The 22,400-nt window shown below is 38.2% G+C and overlaps 2 protein-coding genes across 2 annotated transcripts; one reads left to right on the plus strand and one right to left on the minus strand.

Moving 5' to 3' along the window:
* The first annotated feature begins 4,806 nt into the window (after positions 1–4,806).
* LOC140763373 (xyloglucan galactosyltransferase XLT2-like) lies at positions 4,807–6,793 on the plus strand. The gene has a single exon (XM_073101539.1). The coding sequence runs from the start codon at positions 5,023–5,025 to the stop codon at positions 6,466–6,468; it is 1,446 nt and encodes a 481-aa protein (XP_072957640.1). The 5' UTR covers positions 4,807–5,022; the 3' UTR covers positions 6,469–6,793.
* An 816-nt stretch (positions 6,794–7,609) lies between these two features.
* On the minus strand, positions 7,610–21,625 carry LOC140762428 (uncharacterized). Its single transcript, XM_073100225.1, has 8 exons — positions 20,622–21,625; positions 20,206–20,552; positions 9,698–10,888; positions 9,450–9,605; positions 8,940–9,285; positions 8,800–8,870; positions 8,583–8,705; positions 7,610–8,112 (listed from the first exon to the last, which is right to left on the minus strand). Exons 1-8 carry the CDS (start codon positions 21,352–21,354, stop codon positions 7,744–7,746), a joined length of 3,336 nt encoding a protein of 1,111 aa, XP_072956326.1. The 5' UTR covers positions 21,355–21,625; the 3' UTR covers positions 7,610–7,743.
* Positions 21,626–22,400: the final 775 nt, after the last annotated feature.

The following is a 22,400-nucleotide window of genomic DNA, read 5'->3' on the forward strand; positions in this document are numbered from 1 at the left end:
AAGAAGAAGAAGAAACTAGGGAAAAAGATGAAGAAAGAAGAAGAAGAAATAGGGAAAAAGATGAAGAACGAACGAAAGTATGAAAAGTCTGAATAACTTACATAAATACTTAGGTATGCTATAATACTAATTGGGAAAACGTAATTAACGTCGTAGGAGATGGGATCTATCATACGCTATTGATAATAATATGCAAAAAAAATAAAATATGAAAAAGACAACCGTAGATATAAAACTTTTTATGTGGAAAAACCTCAAACTAGGTAAAAAAAAAAACACGGAGACACGGATCCAAACTCAGATCAAAACCAATCACTAAAATCTATAGCAATTAATAAGAAGTTTACATTTCACCCATCGATTCCTACGACTCAATCTGTACTAATTTTGTTTGTTAGACTCCACAACACACTATTTCTTGTGATAAGTTCTCAAACCTCAGTAACCCTTAAGGTTGATCCTTTCATCTCAGTGACCATCGAGACGTAGTTCTTCTAGACTTGATATAGATGCATTGAATTGAGAACGATACAACACATTCTATCTAAAGCTGAGAATTGATTTCTAATGGCCTCCAAAAGATGATCTGCCAAATAATTGTAAACTATTTTCTAAAAGATGATTTCCAAATTAATGCTTGACGGTCCTCCACCTATAGTTAGATTAAACTCTTTTATATACCTCTTAAAGATAAAGTAAATATCTCTTAAAGATAAAGTAAATATCTCTTAAAGATAAGATAAGTATCTATAAAATAAATACCTCTTGGAGTCTCTAAGATAAATATCTCTTCAAATTAGGCCTTAAGAAATCACATATTTTGCAAAGTTCTATAATCGCATTCAAATGGCCTCCAAGTGCACTCGAACAACCAAAAGATATTCTTTGTATGTGTGAACGCGCTACAAACGGCTACAAGGATGCGTTCTAACATCTCATAACTTATTCTTCAAGTTTAATATTCTTCATCAAACATCTCATAACTTATCATAATTTGTGCATATGCTTATACATAAAATCTAGATATTATATGAATAATAGTTATGTTTTGAAAAAAAAATTTATCAATTACACAAGTACAAATAAAAATATAACAAAGTAGTTTGGTTATTTTTTTAAAAATAATTATATGTGACAAAACATTCTCATATGTCCAAATATGTCCAAATAGTGTTAGTTCAAATCTAATTTAATATGTCTTATGCAAGTATTCGTTAAATTATAAGATTCAATTTACAAATAGTAAAAATATAAGATATAAACCATAATTTTATTTAAATATAGGGTGTTATATGCAAATTATTTAGATAATTCTTTAGCGGATAGAAGAAAATTGGGGTATCTATATTCCACCTCTTTTTATGCTAGAGGGAATCCTGTAAAATATTTAGTTTAATATGATCTTTGCCGTAATCATCTCTTACATTCAACGATCCTCTCCATTGTCCTTTAGTAACAACTTAACAAGCTATGAATGCCAGTAAAATAAATAAAATATTAAATAAGAAAGATCTAATGAAATGTTTTCGTGGATAGCACTACTCTATTTTCAGCCATAAATACTATGCCAAAATCACTGACATAGAGGGAATGATGTCAGGGATCTTGATAGCCATATCCCACTTTGTTGGCATAAAATAAATACCCATGTGCCATGTAGGACGAAGTTTGTTTAAAAGGGTGAGCTGTGCTTCTATTTGTTCTTTATCGTTTCCCCTTCAACAAGACAAACTTCCCCAGCCATTGTAAGTGTCGATAGGGCTGTCAAAATAATTGAGGCTTAAGACTCGATCGAGCCTGATTCTTACTTGAAATGAGTCAGAGCTTAATTAATTGAATCAAACTTTATATATATAGTAAATAAATAAATAATTATATATATATATATATATTAGAAGATTCAATTTGATTATATATTTTATTTGATTTTCCAAAGCTTAGACTACTGAAGATTTAGCTCGAGCTTTATTCAGCCAGCCCTAGTAGAGAAAGCTAGGGTTTGAATTGTTCTTCTCCCTCCCTATGAGAACTTCTCATCGTCACCAATGATCTCTCCCTTCTAGCAAAATGGCTATTAGAGAGGAGATTTTCTCCTCCGTTCCCCTATCTCCCTTCCTCTTTTTTCCTCTCCTACTCCTCCCTCTCTCTCTCTCCAAATTTCTTTCCTTCTCCAGCGATAGTGACTATTTCCTCGCTACCATAGCCCTCGCCTTCTTCTCCCACCCTAATTTTCCAAATCTGCCCCCCTTCCTCATCCCCTCTGTGTTCTATATTGTCGTCGCCGCCTCCACTGGAGTCGTTGCCACTGTCTTTGTGGTGTGGTCTGGTCGTATACCCCCAGGCTCATCCTCTTCCTCTCACGTTCGCTTTGGCTAACCAACAGCTAGCTCTGTGCCTCCTTCATCCTCCTCTTAACCCGCTGCTACTGAGCTCCAAGTTGAGGCCCTCTTTATTGTCGTTGTACCCCGTCACACCTCTCCACTCAACCGAGAGCTAGGAGCCGTGGTTGATTGCCCCTCGACTATAGCGAAGCATCTTATTTTAATTCCTGCTTATTTCTCTCTATTTTTGTGTAGGTGTACTTCAAGGTTGTCCGATCCACAGTGGTCATGAAAGAACTACGGAAAGCTTAATTTCTCGTGTTGGTGTCATGGCTTGGGTAGTGTTTCTGCTATATTTTAGGTACCTTTTGAGCTTAATACAATGTAATTCCTTGTTGTGCTATTGTTGTTCACCGAGTAGCAGCAGGCTTGTTCATACTACTCTCCTTTTCCTTTCTTTATCAGACTTGTATACATATATTTGGAATGAAAAAATCTCTCGCCTATAGAGTTTCCTAATAAGAAAAAATAAGCTTAATTCAAATTGGATTCAAGCTTGTTTGAACTTAATTCATGTTTAATTTAAAATAAGCTTGAATTTACTTATTAGGCAGCTTGAAATAGGCATGAGCTTGACTCGAGCTCAAAGTAAGTTCGTCCTTTGGCTTAGGCTAGAGATTAATTTCAAGACAAGCTCGAAAGAGCTCGACATGAGTACACACCTAAACGTGAGGTATCTCCTCTTAAGTCATATAGTCAAGCTTGGTTCTTTTTGTTTCAATTTGAGGTGATTTTTCAATTTATTTTCAGTCAGAGACGAGCTAGAGGGAAACTAGTCGCTTGATAAGCAAAATCAAGCATACTCCAAACCAGTCTAATTTTAGCCTATTCAAGCTTGAATTGGATCAAACTTGAAGGAAGCTTGATTGAATTGAGTCATGCTTGATCAAATCAAGCTTGAATTAAATTTGATTAGACAGTAGGTATGATCTTTAAGATTCTAATCTAATACTTCTTAATTTTATATATTAATATGTCAAGCCCTATCGACCTAGCCAAGCCTAGGCGAGCACACCTATAATCAAACTTGGTCTAAAATTAATTTTAAACCTAAACTAATAAATTAGGTTTGGCTTATATATTAGCTTGATCGAGTGTGTCAAATCTCGAGCCTGCTTGATTGTTTTAACGGCCCTTACTTGGCTAGCTACATCGCCACTTTGCAGAGCAACAGATGTCATAGAAAGGTCAAGATGTTCTCCAGGTAAGAACAACAAATATGCAATCTCTTGTGTATGTCCACTGAAGCTAATTCCAAACCTAGATAAGAAAGGATAAAAATGAGATATGTGAATTAAATGGTTTCTAATTATGTTGGTTGATACATCATCAAGGTAAACGATATCTCATTCTAAATCACATTAATTAATAACAAATGTGCTTTGGTTTAACCTCTACAGTTATTTGGAGAGAAAAAAAAAATTAATATGCCATAGACGTTTGCACCCTTAGACCTATGTTGTGTAGAACACGATCTGGTTAAGAATAAACTAGAGATTAGAGATGATACAATAAAGTTCCGGCAATATGATTAGGGATTTAAATTTTAGCGACATGCTTGTTGAGGGATAAGTGGGAGTAGCACGTTTACATGATGGGCATGATTAGGAATACGGGCCAATTGTTGCTTTAGCACTATGGAGGAAATTGATTATTTTCTCAACCCCTAGACCTACTATGTAATTCTATAACACCAAGAAAAATATTAGCAGCAAGTCCCACCTACTTGTAATGGAAGTTTGGTCAACCTATGATGCTTACTAGCTAGTCACAATTGTGCACATCCCTTAGAGAGAGTATTGATAACTAACTCCTACGTGGTCGCCAGTAACAGAGAAAAGTACAACACTTCCCAAATAACTTAAGTACCTGGGCGACTTATGTCTATTAAATTCCATATTTCAACGAGTTCACCCAAAAAAAACAAAAGAGACTATTTTTCGTTTTCGAATTATTTATATCAAGTCGTAGGAATTTCCTTTGTTAAGATCTACCCCCACTATAATTAAAGCATTAACCTGTAACTTAAAAGGTAGTAAGTAGAAGTACTTTCCTCCTGATACAGTTCCATTTCCCCCCGTCCTCATTCATCTAACTGCCTTACGTTGCGAACGATAGCAACGGTATAAGCCTCGAAGGTCGGTTGTGGACTTGTGGTCCATAACTTAAAAATGTCACCGGGAAGATGTTGCACGTGAAATTAAGGGACCCTCCCGCACAAGTCCTATTTTGTACTTTGGTTGCAAGAATTCTGCACCGTCCACATCTCAAGATAGTAGAAAATCGTGTTACGGTGTATTCTCTTCTTCTTCTTTTTTCTTTTTTTTTCTATTTACTACACGAGTCACCATAGTAATCGGTCGTTTTCTTCTTGGCAGAATGATAATTGCCGGTTACACGTAGAGAGGGTCTACAGAAGACTTTTAACGGACGAGGCGATGGTGCTCCTCCCCCTTTTCACCTACTAGAACAACCACGATTGACACGTGTCGGATCCCTTAGTCGCAACGCAATAAATTCAAACCCCCATCATTCGCTTCCTTTAACTCTTGATCGTCATCATCGCTAGCTCCTCAGGAGTTCGTCTCGTTATCCTTACTTCTCGGTACTTTCTCTTCTGCAACCGTCGTCAAACTTTCCGATGGTTCCGCGGTTGGATCCTCCGGGATATGAGGAGGCAGAAGCGATGCTCCTTAAGCATACGAAAAATTCTTCTTCTTCCTCTTCCACCTTTGCCGTCCATCTTCACCTCCACCTTTCTCCGCTTTATCGCGGGGCCTTAGTGTTACTCATCGTCTCCCTTCAGCTAACTCTCCTCCTTTCTACTCTCTATTTCCCTTCCGGTCGTCTCTACCAATTCTACCCCCGGTCGTCCTCTGTTTCCTCCTGCGAATTGGGCATGTTCTACGTCTACGACCTCCCGCCGTTGTTCAACCGCGACCTCCTCGCCGCCTGCGACGCCCTCAACCCGTGGTCTTCCTTCTGCCCCGCGCTCTCCAACTCCGGCTTCGGCCATTCCGCCGACGTCGCAGGCGTCGTCCCCGCCTCGCTCCTCCCCTCCTGGTTCTCCACCGACCAATTCGCTGCCGAGGTCATATTCCACAGCCGGCTTCTCTCCCACCGCTGCCGCACTCCCGAACCCTACGCCGCCGCGGCGTTTTATATCCCCTTCTACGCTGGCCTAGCGGTCGGCCGCCACCTGTGGTCCCCCAACGCCACCTCGACTGACCTTGACAAGGAATTCGGCCTCCTCCTCCACTGGTTGGAGAAGCAGGCCGCATACCAGCGATCCAACGGTGGGTGGGACCACTTCATCACCCTCGGCCGCATCACGTGGGACTTCCGCCGATCACGTGAGGGGGACTGGGGGAGCAGCTTCCTCTACATGCCTGGGATGGAGAACGTGACCCGCCTCGTCATCGAGCGCAACCCATGGGACGACAAGGACGTCGGGATTCCATATCCAACAAGGTTCCACCCCCGTTCCAAGGAAGAAGTCCAGTTCTGGCAGCAGTTCGTGCTGAACCGGACTCGATCGACCCTCTTCAGCTTCGCAGGGGCGGTCCGGTACGGGTTCAAGGACGACTTCAGGGGAATACTCCTAAACGAGTGCGCCGCCGCTAACAACTCATGCAGAGCGCTGGATTGTGGCGGCGGGCGGTGCGGGAATAGCAGCGTCGGTACGTTGGGATTATTCCTGGATTCGGCATTCTGCCTCCAGCCGAGAGGGGATAGCTTCACGCGCCGTTCGTTGTTCGACTGCATGGTAGCCGGGGCTGTGCCGGTTCTATTCTGGAAGCGAAGCGCGTACGTCCAATATAAGTGGTATGTACCCGGGATTGGAGAAGAAGGGGAGTGGTCGGTGTTCATAGACCGGAGGGAGGTGCGGGCAGGTAATGTGAGTGTTAGAGGAGTACTGGAAGGGATAGGGGACGATAGGTTGAGAAGGATGAGGGAGCGAGTGGTGGACATGATACCGAGGTTGGTCTACGCGGCCGCAGAGGGGATGGACGACGCCGTCGATATCGCTCTTAATGGAGTTCTCAGGCGGTTCGCCGAACAGAGATGGCGGAGAAATGTAGGGTAATTCCGGGAGGTGAATGTCAAGAGCAGTGCGAATGTTTCGTGTTTAATTGATCGTTTTAAGAATCGTGCGGAGGTGTGAACGATTGATTACTTTACTTGATGATGAATTATAAAACGGAGACAAGCGGAAGTAGATTGTTGGATTAATTAGGAGGAGAATACTAATCCTTTTCTGTTCTATATATATATATATATATAAAAGGGAATAGATTTATAATTATTTGTTTTAAGGGTTAGAATAGAGGTTGACTTTGCGTATTATAGTATATGGTTGAGGAAACCGATTGATAAAGGTAGGTCAATTATTTGGGTTTGTACAATATATATTAGCAAGTGAATAAAATAATATTACTCCAGAAATAAGAACACTATGTGCAAATGGACAAAAATGCAGCAGCTTCACCCAATTACAAAGCAGTAGAAACCAGCTATAGCGTATTGAGACTTTGATATAGTCCCTACTGCCAATGCAGAGTTTAATGAGAAAGTTGCGTATCACAACAAGCTACGCATTACTCTTCCTCCATTCGGCAACTATATGCTAAAGAAACTTGCTGCAGCTTATTATGTTACCAACATAAACTATGCTGCCCAGATCAAAAGAGAACTTCTCACAGCATGGTTATCTCAAACAAATCCTATAGATAGAGAGAAGTTATAACAAGAGAGTGAAGAGATTAGTACAGAGGATAATTGGAACAAACGTGGCAACTTAATTATAGCATTTTAAAGCATCAACACTATGCGTTGAAATGAAGGAAATAATGAAAAGATTACATGATCTATTCCCACGGACAGTTTACACTGCTATCACCTGCAAAAATAATCACTTTACAGCTTGCCCTTTTCCTTCACCATGGCATTCTACAAAGACCTCCAACAAAGTCAGACATCATTCACATATACATAAATTTTCCTTCAAGCCTTTCTACAAAAAATAAAACAAAAAAAAAAATAAAACAAAAAAAGAAGTAAAGAAAAATAAAACTGCAATATGGTCAGGCATGCAATTCACATATACACTAATCTTACAATTGTGAACCCACTTTCTTTAAATGTTCCACCCAAACTACAAACGACGGTGTCCTAACGGTTACTTCTTTCCCCAGGGATGAATATATACTGAATTTACGAACTTGTTGTATCTGGAATCTTCCTGTGGTGAAAAATTAATTCAGGTCCACAACAAAAAAAATCCATCAGACTGACAGACCAGAAAGAGAAACCACTTCCTCTGATGATGAGTTTCGAGAAGATGGCTTTCACTACTACAACGTTAGTCAGCATCAGAAGAGCTAGAACTAGCACTCTCAGCTCCAGCAGCAAGTTGTCCACTCACTTGGCTATCTTCGTCACTAAATAGGTTTTCATTTCCCTCATTACTTGAAGGAGACAAGGTAGTAGGGTCATCATCTGAGGTGGAACATCGGTTTTGCCTCTTCTGGGCATCCTTCCCACCTCTACCACTTAATTCAAGTCTTCTGCGCTTTCGTGCCTTCCGCTTGCCCTTTGGAAAATCTTCTCGCTGCGTCTCTGCACTCTTCTCTTCAATCTCCCCAGAGGCCTTGCTTTTGTCCTTTTCCTTTTCTGATCCAATAAATGGTGCATCGGAATCTAACTTTCGCCTCTTCCTGCTTGAATTAGTCTATAAAAAAAAGATTTATACCATTCAGAATACAAGAATTTTCTAGGCAAATACAATGGACTCAAAGCACAAGTTTTTAATGGTACTTGCAGCTGAATGTCTACATAGAGCATAAAGCCATATGCTCAATAAGATAAAGCAGAAAGCTTTTATTTAACACAGAGAAACAGATTCTGAGTCCCAAATGAATAAGCACAACCAGACTAATGAGGGAAGTACATTTAACTTTCTATTTATTACCAAGTCCTCACAAGAATGAGGTGAAGACGAGTAATATTGTCAAAAAAAGAAACAGAAAGAAAAAGAAATTGGAGAAACCCCAACAGATAGGTTAGAATAAACATTCTACTAACATGAACCAAAGAAAGAAAAGAAAAGCACTATCAGGATACAATTTCCAAATGTGAACTGTCAGTAAAATTGACGCAGTACAGAAGAAAAAGAAAACATAACAAGGAACACTTGCTTACTTTAGGGGCTTGATCAATTAGATGAGCCCATTCACTCCTGTTCCTCAGACAATCATGAACAGCATGTAGATGACTAGGATAAGCATAACGCTCCCCATTAGGCTTTCTCAAATCATCCCAATGCTGAAAAAAGTGAAACAAGAAGAAATAAGCACAAGTAAAAGAAACCAAACATGAATATAGAATACAAAATCTGCTCATCACTTCAAAATTATACCGGACGAACAGCATCGCATAGCTCCTCATATGTTATGTCTCTATTCTTACACATGATCTCATCAATTAATCCTGCAAATAGGTACAGGATATCTTCAAGTTACTGAAGTATTATTAACTTGGTTAAGCTGCACCTCATACCTGGCAAAGTGTGAGGACTCGGAGAATTACAGTTACTTGGATCATCCTTTTGAAAGCTATGTATTGATGAAACCTTTAATGCACTGTTCTCAGAAGAGGACAGAACACTACTATTGGCATCTTCAGTTGGGGAAAAAATATGATTCTTCTGCATTGATGACATATTACCAGCTGACATGTTCTGGGAATCCTTCCTGACAGAACTCTCTGTTGAGATGGCTGCTTCCTGGTGCTTCTGATCAAGAGAAGATGCTACCCTTCCAAATTTCTTTACTTCATCATTAGATTCACGGGAACTGCGAGAGCTATCTCTTGATGCATCTTCTTTGTTCTTCTTTTTGAAAACCTACATTATATGCAAAAGCTCAAATAAATTCACATAAAACTCAGCACAAACAACTGAAACAATACAAAGTTCAATGAACAATTCATGAGAAGCAGACGTGCTATCACTGCTTAAATGCGGATAAAATAAATTTGCAATGGACAATTTATAAGTAATATATGTACCGAAACTTGGTCCCTTCCTCCAGATGCTGACGAGCGTTTTGAAAACACACTAGCTGCATTTGGTGGGCCAAACTGCATACCAGCCGCCTGGCGTACACGTGGAACTCGTGGGACTCTTGGGGAGCTGTTCAATTGTTGATGCAGCAGTAGTGCAAGCTGCCAAGTAATGAAACACAGGAACTGAGTAGATAAAAACTAGTGATTTCCGGAAGCATAATCATTACTTGAAAGTTGAGCAATGTTCACACCTGTTCATCACTTAAGTTGGTGACAACATCAGATGTATGCAGACTAAGGGGCATTGAACTGTTAACAACTTCTGATGATGATTGGGGAACTTGTTGGTGGATCCTCTCATTTTTTTGGCTTGATTTTGATGATACGAACTTGATCTGGGACTGTGATGGAGACCCTTCACCAGAACAAGCCATTGCTGTAGTATTTGTGGTGGTGGCAGATTTAGAGAACTGTTCCTTTTGATCCGACAATCTATGTTTGGATGATGAACTAATACTTCTGCTTGTTTGTGATGGCTTATGTCCAGAATATGTTGAGCCCTTTGGTTGGCATTTTACAGGTTGTCCAATATGTTCTTGCAACCTCTCTTCGCAAGAGACAGTAGATTTTGCCGAATCATTCTTGCCAGCAGCAGATACAGACAACCTCACTTGTTTTTTGGTCAAATGAGCAGCTTTTCCAGCTGTTGATGATGCTGTAGAGCCTAACCTGGATAAACCAGAAAAAGATGACCTAGAGAAGACTGGTCCATATGAAGCTGAGGAAGCCTTTGGAACACCTAGTATCGACTTTGAAATGTCAGGCATCAAGTGTATCAGATTTTGAGTTTCTGGATCTGCAGGTTGGTCATGAGGAACTGAACCATGCCTCCATTCTAAGGAACTTTTCTGTGCTGTTGACGATCCTGCCAAGTCCTCTATACCCTGTCCGAGCGATCTAGGTTCATCATCTCTGGAAGAAATTCCCTCTATAGATCTATCACAGACTTGATAAATTGCTTCGCTTTTCATTTCTTGAACTTTTGGTTCACCAGATGGCAAACTGGTAATACCATTATGGTTCTGAAGATTCTCAGACAATTGACACAATGAATGTTGCTGATTTAGAGGCAAATGATCCAACCCATCCACCTTTCCATCAATAAAAGGACTAGCGGGACACTTCATACCTGTCGTAGATTGGTGATCACCACTCTCCAATTTCATAGCAACTTTATCAACTTTCAAGTTCAGGGAAATAGAGACATGAGAATCTGGATCCATGGGAACATCTAGCAAATCCTGGCTACCTCTAACATTACTAATTGAAGGCTTTAAGTTCTCTGAGATCATTATTTTAGAGCACTGACCACCACCTTGACTTCCTTCAAAATGGTGCTCATCCTTGGGCTGTTTTGAACCATGTAATGCCTTGGTTAAGACCTAAAAAAATATTTAGGAAGAAAAGTCATTAAGAGCAGCCTAACAGCAAGGATACGAAAACAAAGAACAATGATTATTAAGATCAGACGCCAATAATATCACCCTTGAAGAAGCATACAGGGTACATTGATTCACTAGACAATTAGTTTGCTAGAAAGTGATCTGTAATTCATTTGAATTGGGTCAAATGACTAGTCAAAAAAATAAAAAATCTATGAAACATTTTTCTTCTTTTGCTCTTTTGATTCTCTCTTGACAGGAGGAGGAAAGTAGAACAGACCACATAATAACTGAAAAATTAGGGATAAAATGAGGGATCAAAATTACAGTGACGAATGTAGCTAACATAGACTGAATATGAAGAAACATTTCTTCAGTTGGTTGAAGAAGGGAAGGACAATGGCAAATAAGAATACACACTATTAATCCTTGTAGGAGTGTCGAATGAAATTTGGAGAAAAACTTGTTAACTGAATGAGCCATAAGCCACTTAATTCCACACCTCTAAAGCACAAATACTACGTTTTCCTCTTCATATCAGTATCTGATACGTACCAAATGCTAATACGGTCCAGATTCATGTCAGATATGACTGAAGAAGTATCTAAATTAAACAAATTTAGTTTTCATTTTTTAATACAACTCCAACATGGCAGGGGACACAATACCAATATGTTGTAAAGTTATTTCAGGTTTAGCAGGTCAGGTTTGCAACAAAAATGGGTCTAGAGTCTACACTCGCCAACCAGTTAACTAACCCATTAGCAGGTAATCAAATTGAAGTGGAAATAGAGGTGATCATCAGGTAGACTGCATTTAGGCTGGGTTTTCTGTAGCAGACTGGACTGGCCCTCTGTTCACCAGCTACCCTGCCGACAAGTCACTTGAGCTAAGCTGGGTTCAGACCACGCTGAAATATTCCAGCCCATTTATCGCCACTAGCTCATGAGATATTAGGTTCGGGCTGAACATAACAAGTTAAGCCAGGCTCCTCTCACCCATCAAATGATCTTTGTTGCTCTACTATGTTCTTTTTTTTTTTTTTTATTGTTCCTTTTATTGTCTACAATGTGATTGTACCATCAATTAAATGTGACCAATTTGGGATCTTTTCTGTCGTTGTTTATTTACATGCTGTCTGTATCAAAAATATATATGTGGGATCTCATTCATCTTTTACATGTAATTGTTTCAACCATGGTCCTTCAAAAATCTATGTTTGAATTTAAAAAGAGGCAAAAATCATAATATAATATATTAATATCTAGTTATGGGAAATTTAGTAACTTACTATGAGTTTGCTGAATTAAGGGATCAAATATTTCAATTAGATCACTTCTCAGAACAAGAATACAGTTACCTATTTAGAACACAGGCTGGGTTGCAGGCAGGCTAGTCAGGTCGGGCTTTCAGGCCGTTTCCAGCCGAGTGAGCAAAAGGTTGGGCGCAAGTTGAACTAGGGCCGAGCTTAGCTTGGTACATTTTGAGCGGATTTGGGCTAGGTTCAGCCTAGCATCTCTAAGAATTTGAGATTTTTCATGTTTTCTTTATTGTTGTTGTAGTAGCTAAGACATATTTGTCATTTTAATAGGCAATACTGTGTGGCCACAAGCCTTAGCAATTGTTCTTCACTATGATAACTTTAATTAGTTATTGTCACTATTTTTATCTTACCATCTATTGCACTTTAATATTTAATTTTACAAGCATATTCATAGTTGAATTAATTGGAGTTTGTGAATTACTTACTGTTGTACATTAGTTTTACATTTGCATTCTCTTTTCATGTTACAATTGATGTCAATATGCAAAAGGAGAAATTAAAATTGGTAGGTTGTACTGTTGTGTTGTATTGTTGTGTTAAAATGCTTTCATATTATATTAGAATTAGATTAGAATGCATGTCATATTATCTTTTGGGCTTATTTAGTCTCTGTATTATCTAATGATGGGACTTGGGTTTTTCTATGAACTTTTGTAGAATACATTTTTTAACATATCTTAAATTGGTTGGCAATAGATTGAGAATATATATTTTTTATTAATTTATTTATTGTCATATGCTCCATGTCATATTTATATCTTTTTTTTTTAAAGAATTTGCCATATTCCCATATCCGTATTATCGTATCCCGTCTATATTTGTAGCCGTATCTGTATCCATATTTGTGCTTCATAGTTCCTCACAAAGGATTGATTAAGAGAAGAACACTTTTGTGTTAAGGAATGTAAGAGTTGATTTAATGCAGGGAAAAGTAATGGTCAAGAAGTATGGTTTCAATTGTGGCTATTGCTATGTTCTCGTTGACTCTTTTGGAGTTCCAGAACCCAAAGCCTTCTAATTCGACCAATGTCACCAAATGTTCTGAAAATCACAAAAACATAAAAATTAAAACCACACCTAGAAAGCCAATGTCACTTAAATGCACCTAAGGATGTATGTTCCTTTTCACTACTAAGGTCAGAGCATAAGCTACTGATGTTCTCAAGTTTCATCATTGGACTCTAGCCATCTAGAATGCAGCATTGCACTTAACCTAATATCATAATGCTTATGTTTCTCTCCCGTAACCCACGGTTTAGGCATTCTAAATTTGATGTGTGCAACATCATATGTAATTTATATCTAATTAGAAGCACAAATAAAACATGAAGAAAACTTATAGTGAAAAAATGCTCAATTTTACTTTCAGAAGCAGAAAGTCTCAGCATTCTTCAATAGGCTTGATGATACAAGTAGATGCACTCTTATATTTGTAGCCTATGACAATAAACGTTGTCTATCTAAGAGGTCCTGCATTTAAATCTGAGAAACAGCCTCCTAAGAAATGAAGGCAAAGTTGCATATATCTCTCCTCTGCAGAACCTACGTAGGTGAGAGCCTCATGCATGTGGACCATTTGTTAACTTTTCAAGCAATGTATAGTTTTTACTTGAGTATATCCTTTATTCTTAAGAAGTAAGTTCATACTCTTTGTCCAAAAGATGATATCAAATCTAAGAATTCAAAAGAACAATAAGATATAATCTAGAAACCTAGTTTCATTTGGTTTATCTTTGGTTTATCTAGTGAGTTCGATGCTTACAGTGCATAACTAAACCCCTTAAAAGAATAGGGAATCAGGTCAATCTTTGCAAAACATCTGGGTATAATAGTGACTCCACCAACTTTAGAGAACATATGAAAGGCAGTCAGGGTGGCCGCCAAGGCGGCCCTAAAAGGTGAGCAGCCTGCTGTTGGCAGTTTGCTATTATTTTCAATTTTTTAATAAGCAGAATAGGTGTTATTTTAAATTTCTTTTTTGCATGTATGTTTGCTAATTGCTACGCTGATGAAAGCCCGAGAAATATTACTATTGGTGTATTACTATTTATTTTCTACAAGTAAATGATTAGTATTTGTTGATTTATGATTGTGATTACTGTTTGCTATTCTGCTGGTTATTATTTGTTATTGCAATTAATATTTGTGAATTAGTTGGTAGAGGGATTACTGTTAAATTTTATATATTTAAAGTTAGACCGCCTTAGTAGTGCCCGTCTAAGCGCTATGTGGTGGGGTGACTGCTTGCAAACCATAAGCCCTTTCAAAATATTGATATTTAATTAAATTTAGTTATACTAACTTTGTATCTACTTTGTCATTCTCAAATATAAACATGAAATTATTGTTAGCTGAAACGAAAGTATTAAGTATTCAAACAAGTCTAGAACAAAAAATTCAGAGTTGCTTTCTATATCTTTTAGGAAAGTAAGCAATCTCGTTTGACCGAAGTTGAAGAGTAATGCTAAAGGAGCAATAGTCTGGTCTGGGGCCAATTTCAGAATCTTATGGACATATTAGAAATTAGTAGTTTATCTATAATCATTCAAAGAAACTAAAAAATAGGGTCAGGAAGAGATCCGAAAGAAATGTAATGATTAACTCCTAAAAAGGAAATGTATATTATGTAATTCCCACACCCTTTTAACCAAATCTTCTCATGATCTTATTTTACTCATTTTGTCTACTCAGGTGCAACTTCATACCCAATTATGAATTAATTTTCAATTAGGCAAGAGCTACCAACATGATAAATCTTAGTAATTATAATCCTAACTGCACCAATCACTTTAGGGCAAACTACAATACTTTTAATCAAGGGGCAGTTCATCACCATCTAACAAGTGACCCACGATTTCTGGAAACCAAAATGCCAAGCAATATAAACATTACATAAATTTAATGCCAATAAATGTTAAGTAATCAAATCCTTCTAATCACTAAAAATATTCCTCCAATGATGCACACACAAGTTAGTACTGTACCAATTGTACCATAATAAAAGGCCTAGTACTGTATGGCATGACACTCAACTAGTTAAAACTTGTTGTGCCAGAGGCACCAAGCGTGCTAGCCTTGTCTCATGATGGATCATGCCAAGCAGGTAAGCAGTTGCACACTACATGACCTCAATATACCCCAAAACAATCTTTGAACCTTTTTAGGGCCTAAAGATAAATTTTAGGAATTAAATTGAAGTCTTTTGGCACAAGATATTGGTTTAACATATGAACTTCTTATCGAATGTGGTATATATATTTGTAACAAGGTTCCCAGTTTTAGTCAATCGCAATCTCACCCTGTTGATTAGTTTTGGTAGGGTATCAATTGACCAAACTGGTTTCAGTAGCATATCAGCAACTTGAAGCCTACAAGGTAGTGTTTAGTAAGGGCCCTAGATTAAGATGTTCATGGGCTTTAAGTCCAATCCAGAAATCATAGCCATCTAGTAATCATGGATTATCATATTGGTCTGCATGATCAGCACAGATTAGTACATATTGTGCTAGAATAAAGGTCAACAATATGAGGGGAGTATCTCAGTACTACCATGTGTACAAGGCCAACCGCATATCGATAACACTTCCAATGCCACTAATACGACAAACCTTTTTAATCCTAAACTTAAAGGCTCATTTTCTTTGAAATTAAGAAAAAAAATCTAGAATAACTATTCTATATTCTTACTCCTAGAATTGTATCTCTAATATAGAGTAGGGCATTCAATGTTCACTTATTATCTAGAATACTGGTATAATAATCACTTTTGATGTGACAAAAAGGTGAGGCTAAATATAAATAAGTGAAAATTGACCCAAAAAAATGCTCTTTGATCTAACATATAATGAATTGATGGGATGGATGGACTAACTCTATATATGCAATGGATATATATGTATATATGAAATTCTTTATTTATGCAATAGCTACATATTAGCATTCTCTATGTATGCAATGGATACATATTAACATTCTATGTATACAATAGCTACAACATTATTATTCTCTATGTATACAAAAAATAGCTACATATAAGAAATTTTCTATATACGCAATGGCTACAGATATGAAATTCTCTATGTATACAACAGTCTATATAAACATTCTATGTAAACAATGGCTATATAGAAACATTTTATGTATACAATAGTTACATATTACCATTTTCTACATATGCAATAGCTAAATATAAATATTATCTATGTATGCAATGGCTACATATGATCGCAAAGACTGTACATCGAATACTATTCATCACGTATTACTCATAGATAGGATGCAAGGTTTTGAAAATCGGTATCGTGATCGGGATCGCCCGTCAAAAAAAAATGATATGTATCGGCCATATCGACCATATCGGCCGTATCGGCCGTCTATATCGAATCAGACTATTTTAATTAAATAAAATTCTAAATTTTATTTAAAAATATTGATAAATTTTGAAAAATTTAGAAAATAATAATTACTTATATATAAAGCCTAAAAATATCTCTCTCTCTCTCTCTCTCTCTCTCCCCCTCTCCCTCTCTTTGCAATAGGCCTGCTGCAGGCACCTACTACACCAGGAGCAGGTGCAAGCTGCTGCTATAGCAGCAGGCCTACTATAGTGCCAAAACTGGGATCTATGATAGGATGGATGGACTAACTCGATATATGCAATGGGGTATGTATACGACATTATATGTATACAATAACTACATATTGACATTCTTTATATATAAATATTATATAATGAGTATATATAAATATTTTATATATACAATGACTACACATTATCATTCTCTATATACGCAATAGCTATATATTGCCATTCTCTATATATGCAATGGGTACATACACCAAATTCTTTATGTATATAATAAGTACATATGAACATTCTCTATATATGCAACAGTTACAGATTGACATTCTACATATATGCAATAGCTACATATTAATATTCTCTTATGTATAAATAGGTGGTAGGAGAGAGTAAATAGTTATGAGCGAGAACTTTAGGCTTATGGAATAAGATAGTTGCAAGATAGAGGATTTTTGAAATAACTTTACTCAAATCAAGGGTACAACTATAATTGGATTTTTCTATGGTATAAAATTTATTCTAGATGAATAGTGTTTCTAATCTAGAGTAGGGATAATTTATGTTTATTTTCTAATCTAGAATAGTGCACCCTAATCTAAAATAGGGAAAAAGATAATTCTAAATCAAACGGGGGCTAAAAAAATCCCCCACTTCCTTACTATCTTGCTTCCATAATCCATAAGGGGAACAAAATCTCCCTCTCCACATTCCAAATGGAAAAATGAGAGATTAAGCCAAACTACAACAATTCCACATGGAACAAGAAAACAAGGCGCATGCCATCCTCATAAAAAGAATGTTGATCTTGTTGTCTTGGCACTCCCTCTCCCACATTACTCCCACATTACTCCCACCCATGTCTATTTCACATTTAAAATGCTCTAACTAGCATTTTATGTATAGTTTCGTAAAACAAGGAGTGTCTTTTCCATAATAAGCATAAGTCCAAGTAGTACCTAAGCTTGAATATAACTAGAAAATTAGAGCCCAAACCTCACTGATTGTAGAAGCTTGATTAATGATCTATATTCTATTAACCTATACATTGAGTAATTTGATATATTTAATGTTTTCAAAGGCAGTGGTGGGTGGTCACTCTACCACCTAGTGCCTAGGTAGAAAGCAACTGACAAGACAGCCTAGCATTTTTAATATAAAAAATAATAAATAAATAAATAATTACTATTTTACACTTTTACTTCCTCTACCAGTTAACTCACATTTTAAAAAATAAAAACTAAAATTACTGTATAGAATAGGAAGACATAAGTACTAACTAATTATTGATTTAAAAATAGTAAAAACAGTAATCGATAACTAATTGCTAATTACCGTAGACGATTAATTCCTATAGTAGCTTACCGTAGTAGATTAAGAGTAATAGAATATTTAAGCTTTAGATAATTAAAATTTAAAAACACTAAAACACAAAAATTGTAAGAGAGTGGTAGTGAGTGAGAGAGATAGAGAGTGGGAGAGAGAGAGAGAGAGAGAGAGAGAGAGAGAGGGGTACTACCCGTTGTGGGAGAGACTCAGAGAGTGGGAGAGAGACCGCCGCTCCTCGTGACAGGTCACAGCCTTGTCTGCCACTGGCGAAAGAAGAAATTATTTTTTGGGTTTCAGTGTGGAGCAGCAAGTGAGAGAGAGAGCAGCAAGTGAGAGAGGCGAGCGAGAGGAGAGTGATGGTTTTTTTATATAGGTTAGTTATTGAAATCCGACCCGCTTGATAACTCGACTCGACCTGCATCAAGAATAGGCGGGCTAAAGCATCGGCCCGCCTATTTGAGCCACCCAGCCCGCCTAGCACTTTTTAGCGCCTAGGCAGGCCGCCATTTTCTTGTACCAATCGGCTTGGTGGGGCAGCCGATGCCCACCTCACCATGGCAACCGTCATTTCCGCTTTTCAGAACCATAGATATATTTACACCTTACCTTTTAAAAATAAATTTTTGCTATACTATATTGTTAAAACATGACATTTCCTTCAATATTTTGTATTAAAGCTAACATTTAAATCATGACGAAATTTCCTATTTTATGAGTCTTATGTGTGCAGACTCAAATCAAACATCTAGATAGAAATTCTCAACATAATCTTTCAATCATTTTAGCTTCTAAGTAACCTAATTGGATAGTTCAGCACTAAGGTTTTGCCTTAATCAAAGCTCCCATAAAACCTTTTAGAGGTTTTTGCTTTTATACTAGATAACATTTTCAAACATAATAGAATTGAAATTTAAAGGTTTGCATCAAGAGGAAAGTAGCAAGGAATATAGAAAATATCTTCACACTAGCTCTATATTTTCTTATGACTAACTTCTTTTGTGTATATGAAATTGCAACAGAGATTAATTTCGAGAACTGACCAAAGCATTCAAATTTAGCAAATAACAAAGATCAGTTTTAAGGTGTATATCAATTGTCAACCAACTAAGCAACATGTTCTACAAGTCGAACAAAAGCATTTCCAAGTATATTATTTGTTAAATTAATTTAGAAATAATATTTCTAATATAGGGCTATCAGTTCTAAATAAACTAATAATAAACCCATTGAGATCTCAGTTGGGTAGCTTGATCAGTTGGTTCTCCTTTTTTTTCTTTTAACCTTTTGAGGAAGGATAGTAAATTATCGCTGCAAACATGTTGTAAATTATCCATATAATATATACCATATCATCAAAATATTCTTAAAATAAAAAAAAACTTCCAAAAAAAAAACAATTCTACTATTCTACACATTAGGTACTATTAAAAAGGAAAAGGACAGTTTGATAAATCATCAAAGGGTGCAGGTGCATTTATCTAATCAGGCCCCTAAAACTCAATATTGCCCATATTCAAAGGCAGAGCAAATGCATTAAAAATAGATCCTTATAACCTAAAAAGTGTCTTCAGTAATCGACAAAAATACCTTAAGCACCTAACATCGAAAGCACTTGTGCTTTGACATATTATCCTTATCTAAGAATCTTAAAAAGCATCCTCTCAAGTGCAGTACCATATCATTAGTTACACATGTCGATGAATATCCTGTTGTAAACCCCTCTTTAGGCACAACTGTTGGATGTTTAACTCACCTTATTTATCCCAATATTGAAGTGTCCAACTTTCTTATCAGTCTAGTCTCATAGCCTCCCTCTATTCAATAGTGAGGGAGGCAAAACAGAAAGACAGTTACATGGTGAACTGGAGTGCATAGTATAATTTCAAAATTTGGTAGGCTAACATATCAATCTCCTATATTGACATGAATCTTATTATAATGACTGATCGTAATGATTGATTAAAGAAAGATATGAATTCACCACTCTATGATTTCAACAAGTGAGTCCAATTTCTTTTATCATCACCAAATGGATAAGGATTTGACATGCAATCTTAATTGGTGCTTCTTAGAAAGAGACCATACCTCTACTATGAGGGATTCAGCAGGGACGTCAGGTACTTTCTCTTTTAATGCAGCATCAGTTCTAGAAGAGATTTCGGTCTTCACAGTGGTCATGGTGTCAACCTTCTCAACCTTCATAGGCATCTCCACTGCAATCTTCTGTCCCTCTGCCGAATTTTTCTCTGCTTTAATGTATCTATCTGCATCAGCAAAACCTGATCCTTCCTCTTGACCAGAGGAATCAGGTCCTTCTAGCAATTCTACCTTCCTATCTTCATACTTCACATCAGGAACAACTGACTCCCCAACCTGCAGATCCCTATCCGTGCGGAACCCGGATTTGTTCATATCAATTATGGGATTTGAACCTGTTACATCAAACGACAATCAAAAAAAAGAAACTAAAGAAAGCATCAAGGAGTCAAGAAAAAACCCACCTCTCCTCTTGGAGTCACCCGAGGTCTTCTTCTTCCCTTCCCCATACTCTTCCTTCCTCCTCTTGCTCCTATTTCTTTCCTTCTTTCCCGGCCGGTTGCCCCCTTCTTTCTTCCTGACAAACCCAGGCTCCCAGATTTTCCCAGCTCCGAAAGTTGGCGGCGACACAGTCTCCTTAGACAGCGCGAAAAGCACATCTGCCCCCCGGCTCGCGTTGCTCTCTCCCTCCTCCTCCTTCTCCCCCCTATCCCACGCCGGAAACTCCCTGTACCGCAAATTAAGCTTCTTGGGTACATACCCAGTGCAGCGCCAGAGGTCCGCCGTGAAGACAGACGAGAGGCCTTGAAAGACCGCCGGGTCCCCGCCAGGTGCGCCGTGCACGTGGACTCGGTCTTCTAATGGGACCTCAGCCCACCGGCGAAAGGTGGGGCCGGTCTTAGTGGGAAGCTCGACGAGGAGCTGCGCGACCTCGGTCTCCTCGGCATCGTCGTCATCAGCAGCAGAAGCGATGTGGAGGCGGCGGGCGGCAGCCTTGCAGTTGTGACAGGCGAAGGAAGGATCGTCCTTGACGAAGCGGGCGCAGCGGGTGTGGACCCAGACGCCGCACTCGTCGCAGCTCACCATCTCCTCGCCGTCGTCGAAGGTAACGCCGCAGGAGCAGTCGACGGTCCACGACCCGTCGCCCCAGTCGTCGGGGGGGTCGGATGCAGGGAGACGGTGGGAGCGGCCCTTCATGGTGGCTTCTGCCCAACCCTAATTTCTCTTCTCCTCCTACCCTTTCGCTCCCAATTCTTGAGATCAAAAAGGAGTAGAGAATGGAGATGAGATCTATGTCTTCTTGTATAGGATGGATCGAGGAATAACTCGATCCAAGGATTTTTTTCGTAAGGGGATCGGCGGTGGAAACCGCCGTTGCTGGCTCGCTCGTGCTCGAGTTTATTTTTATTTTATCTTTTGCACTTTTGCTCCGTGCCAAGTTCTTTGCTATGTGAAACGGTCATGGAAGAAGCAGGAGCGGATTCGGAGGATGATTCAGGTTGCACTTGAGGATGGTTTTGGCGTCCGGGACCGGGGAGTTTTTAATACTTATTTTAGGTTCGTATTTATATTCTTGTTACCAGATTGATTCCAAGCCGCGGCTGTCGATTGGTCAGATCGGGGTTAAGACGGTTAGGGATCAAATGAACGGACCGACTCAAGCTCCGCACATGCCCAATCTAAACTAGGCTAAACCTGACCCAGATACGATTTCGGCCTCAGCCCAAAATATTCATGGGCACCATGGGCTAACATTTGTTCGCGCCACCATCACCCACTATCAAAGTATACTTGCTCTTCACGTGATATATTACTTAATATTTTAATATAGTACTAGAATAGAAATATCAAAACTAACCAAATAACCTAAAAGCAATAAATAATCTAACATATATATTCATATATCACAATAAGTCCCAAAAGGCTTTGGGCATAATTTTAATCGATTCCAATTCTACTGAGTTGGAAGACCATTTTTAATTGCGTTTAGATTTGACCGAGCCAAAATGTGCTTGGCAAGCCCAAATTAGTATTGCGAGTCTCATCAATTTCCAGATTAAATTAAAATATCTTTAATTAAGTGCAATCAGCATCTCTTATGGCAATTGGCTCAACCGGGTATTAATTCCTTCATAAGTAATGTAACGCCCTCACGTACGTGATTGACTAACACGGCACGCGCGAGCACGTAATAGGACGGGCGGACGGGGGATCAAAGAAAAATACAAATGCACTCATATAAC

Source organism: Typha angustifolia, chromosome 7, assembly GCF_048772165.1.
Source record: "Typha angustifolia cultivar Huaian chromosome 7, ASM4877216v1, whole genome shotgun sequence".
NCBI lineage: Eukaryota > Viridiplantae > Streptophyta > Magnoliopsida > Poales > Typhaceae > Typha > Typha angustifolia.

What these genes read in the sequence shown, in the direction of transcription:
- LOC140763373 (XM_073101539.1), top strand. Translation starts at nt 5,023, where the DNA reads ATGGTTCCGCGGTTGGATCCTCCGGGATATGAGGAGGCAGAAGCGATG.
- LOC140762428 (XM_073100225.1), bottom strand. Translation starts at nt 21,354, where the DNA reads ATGAAGGGCCGCTCCCACCGTCTCCCTGCATCCGACCCCCCCGACGAC. An exon ending in CCAACTTAAGTGATGAACAG is followed by an intron (nt 9,606 to 9,697) that starts GTGTGAACATTG and finishes ATTACTTGGCAG; the next exon opens with CTTGCACTACTGCTGCATCA. An exon ending in GAGTCCTCACACTTTGCCAG is followed by an intron (nt 8,871 to 8,939) that starts GTATGAGGTGCA and finishes ACCTATTTGCAG; the next exon opens with GATTAATTGATGAGATCATG.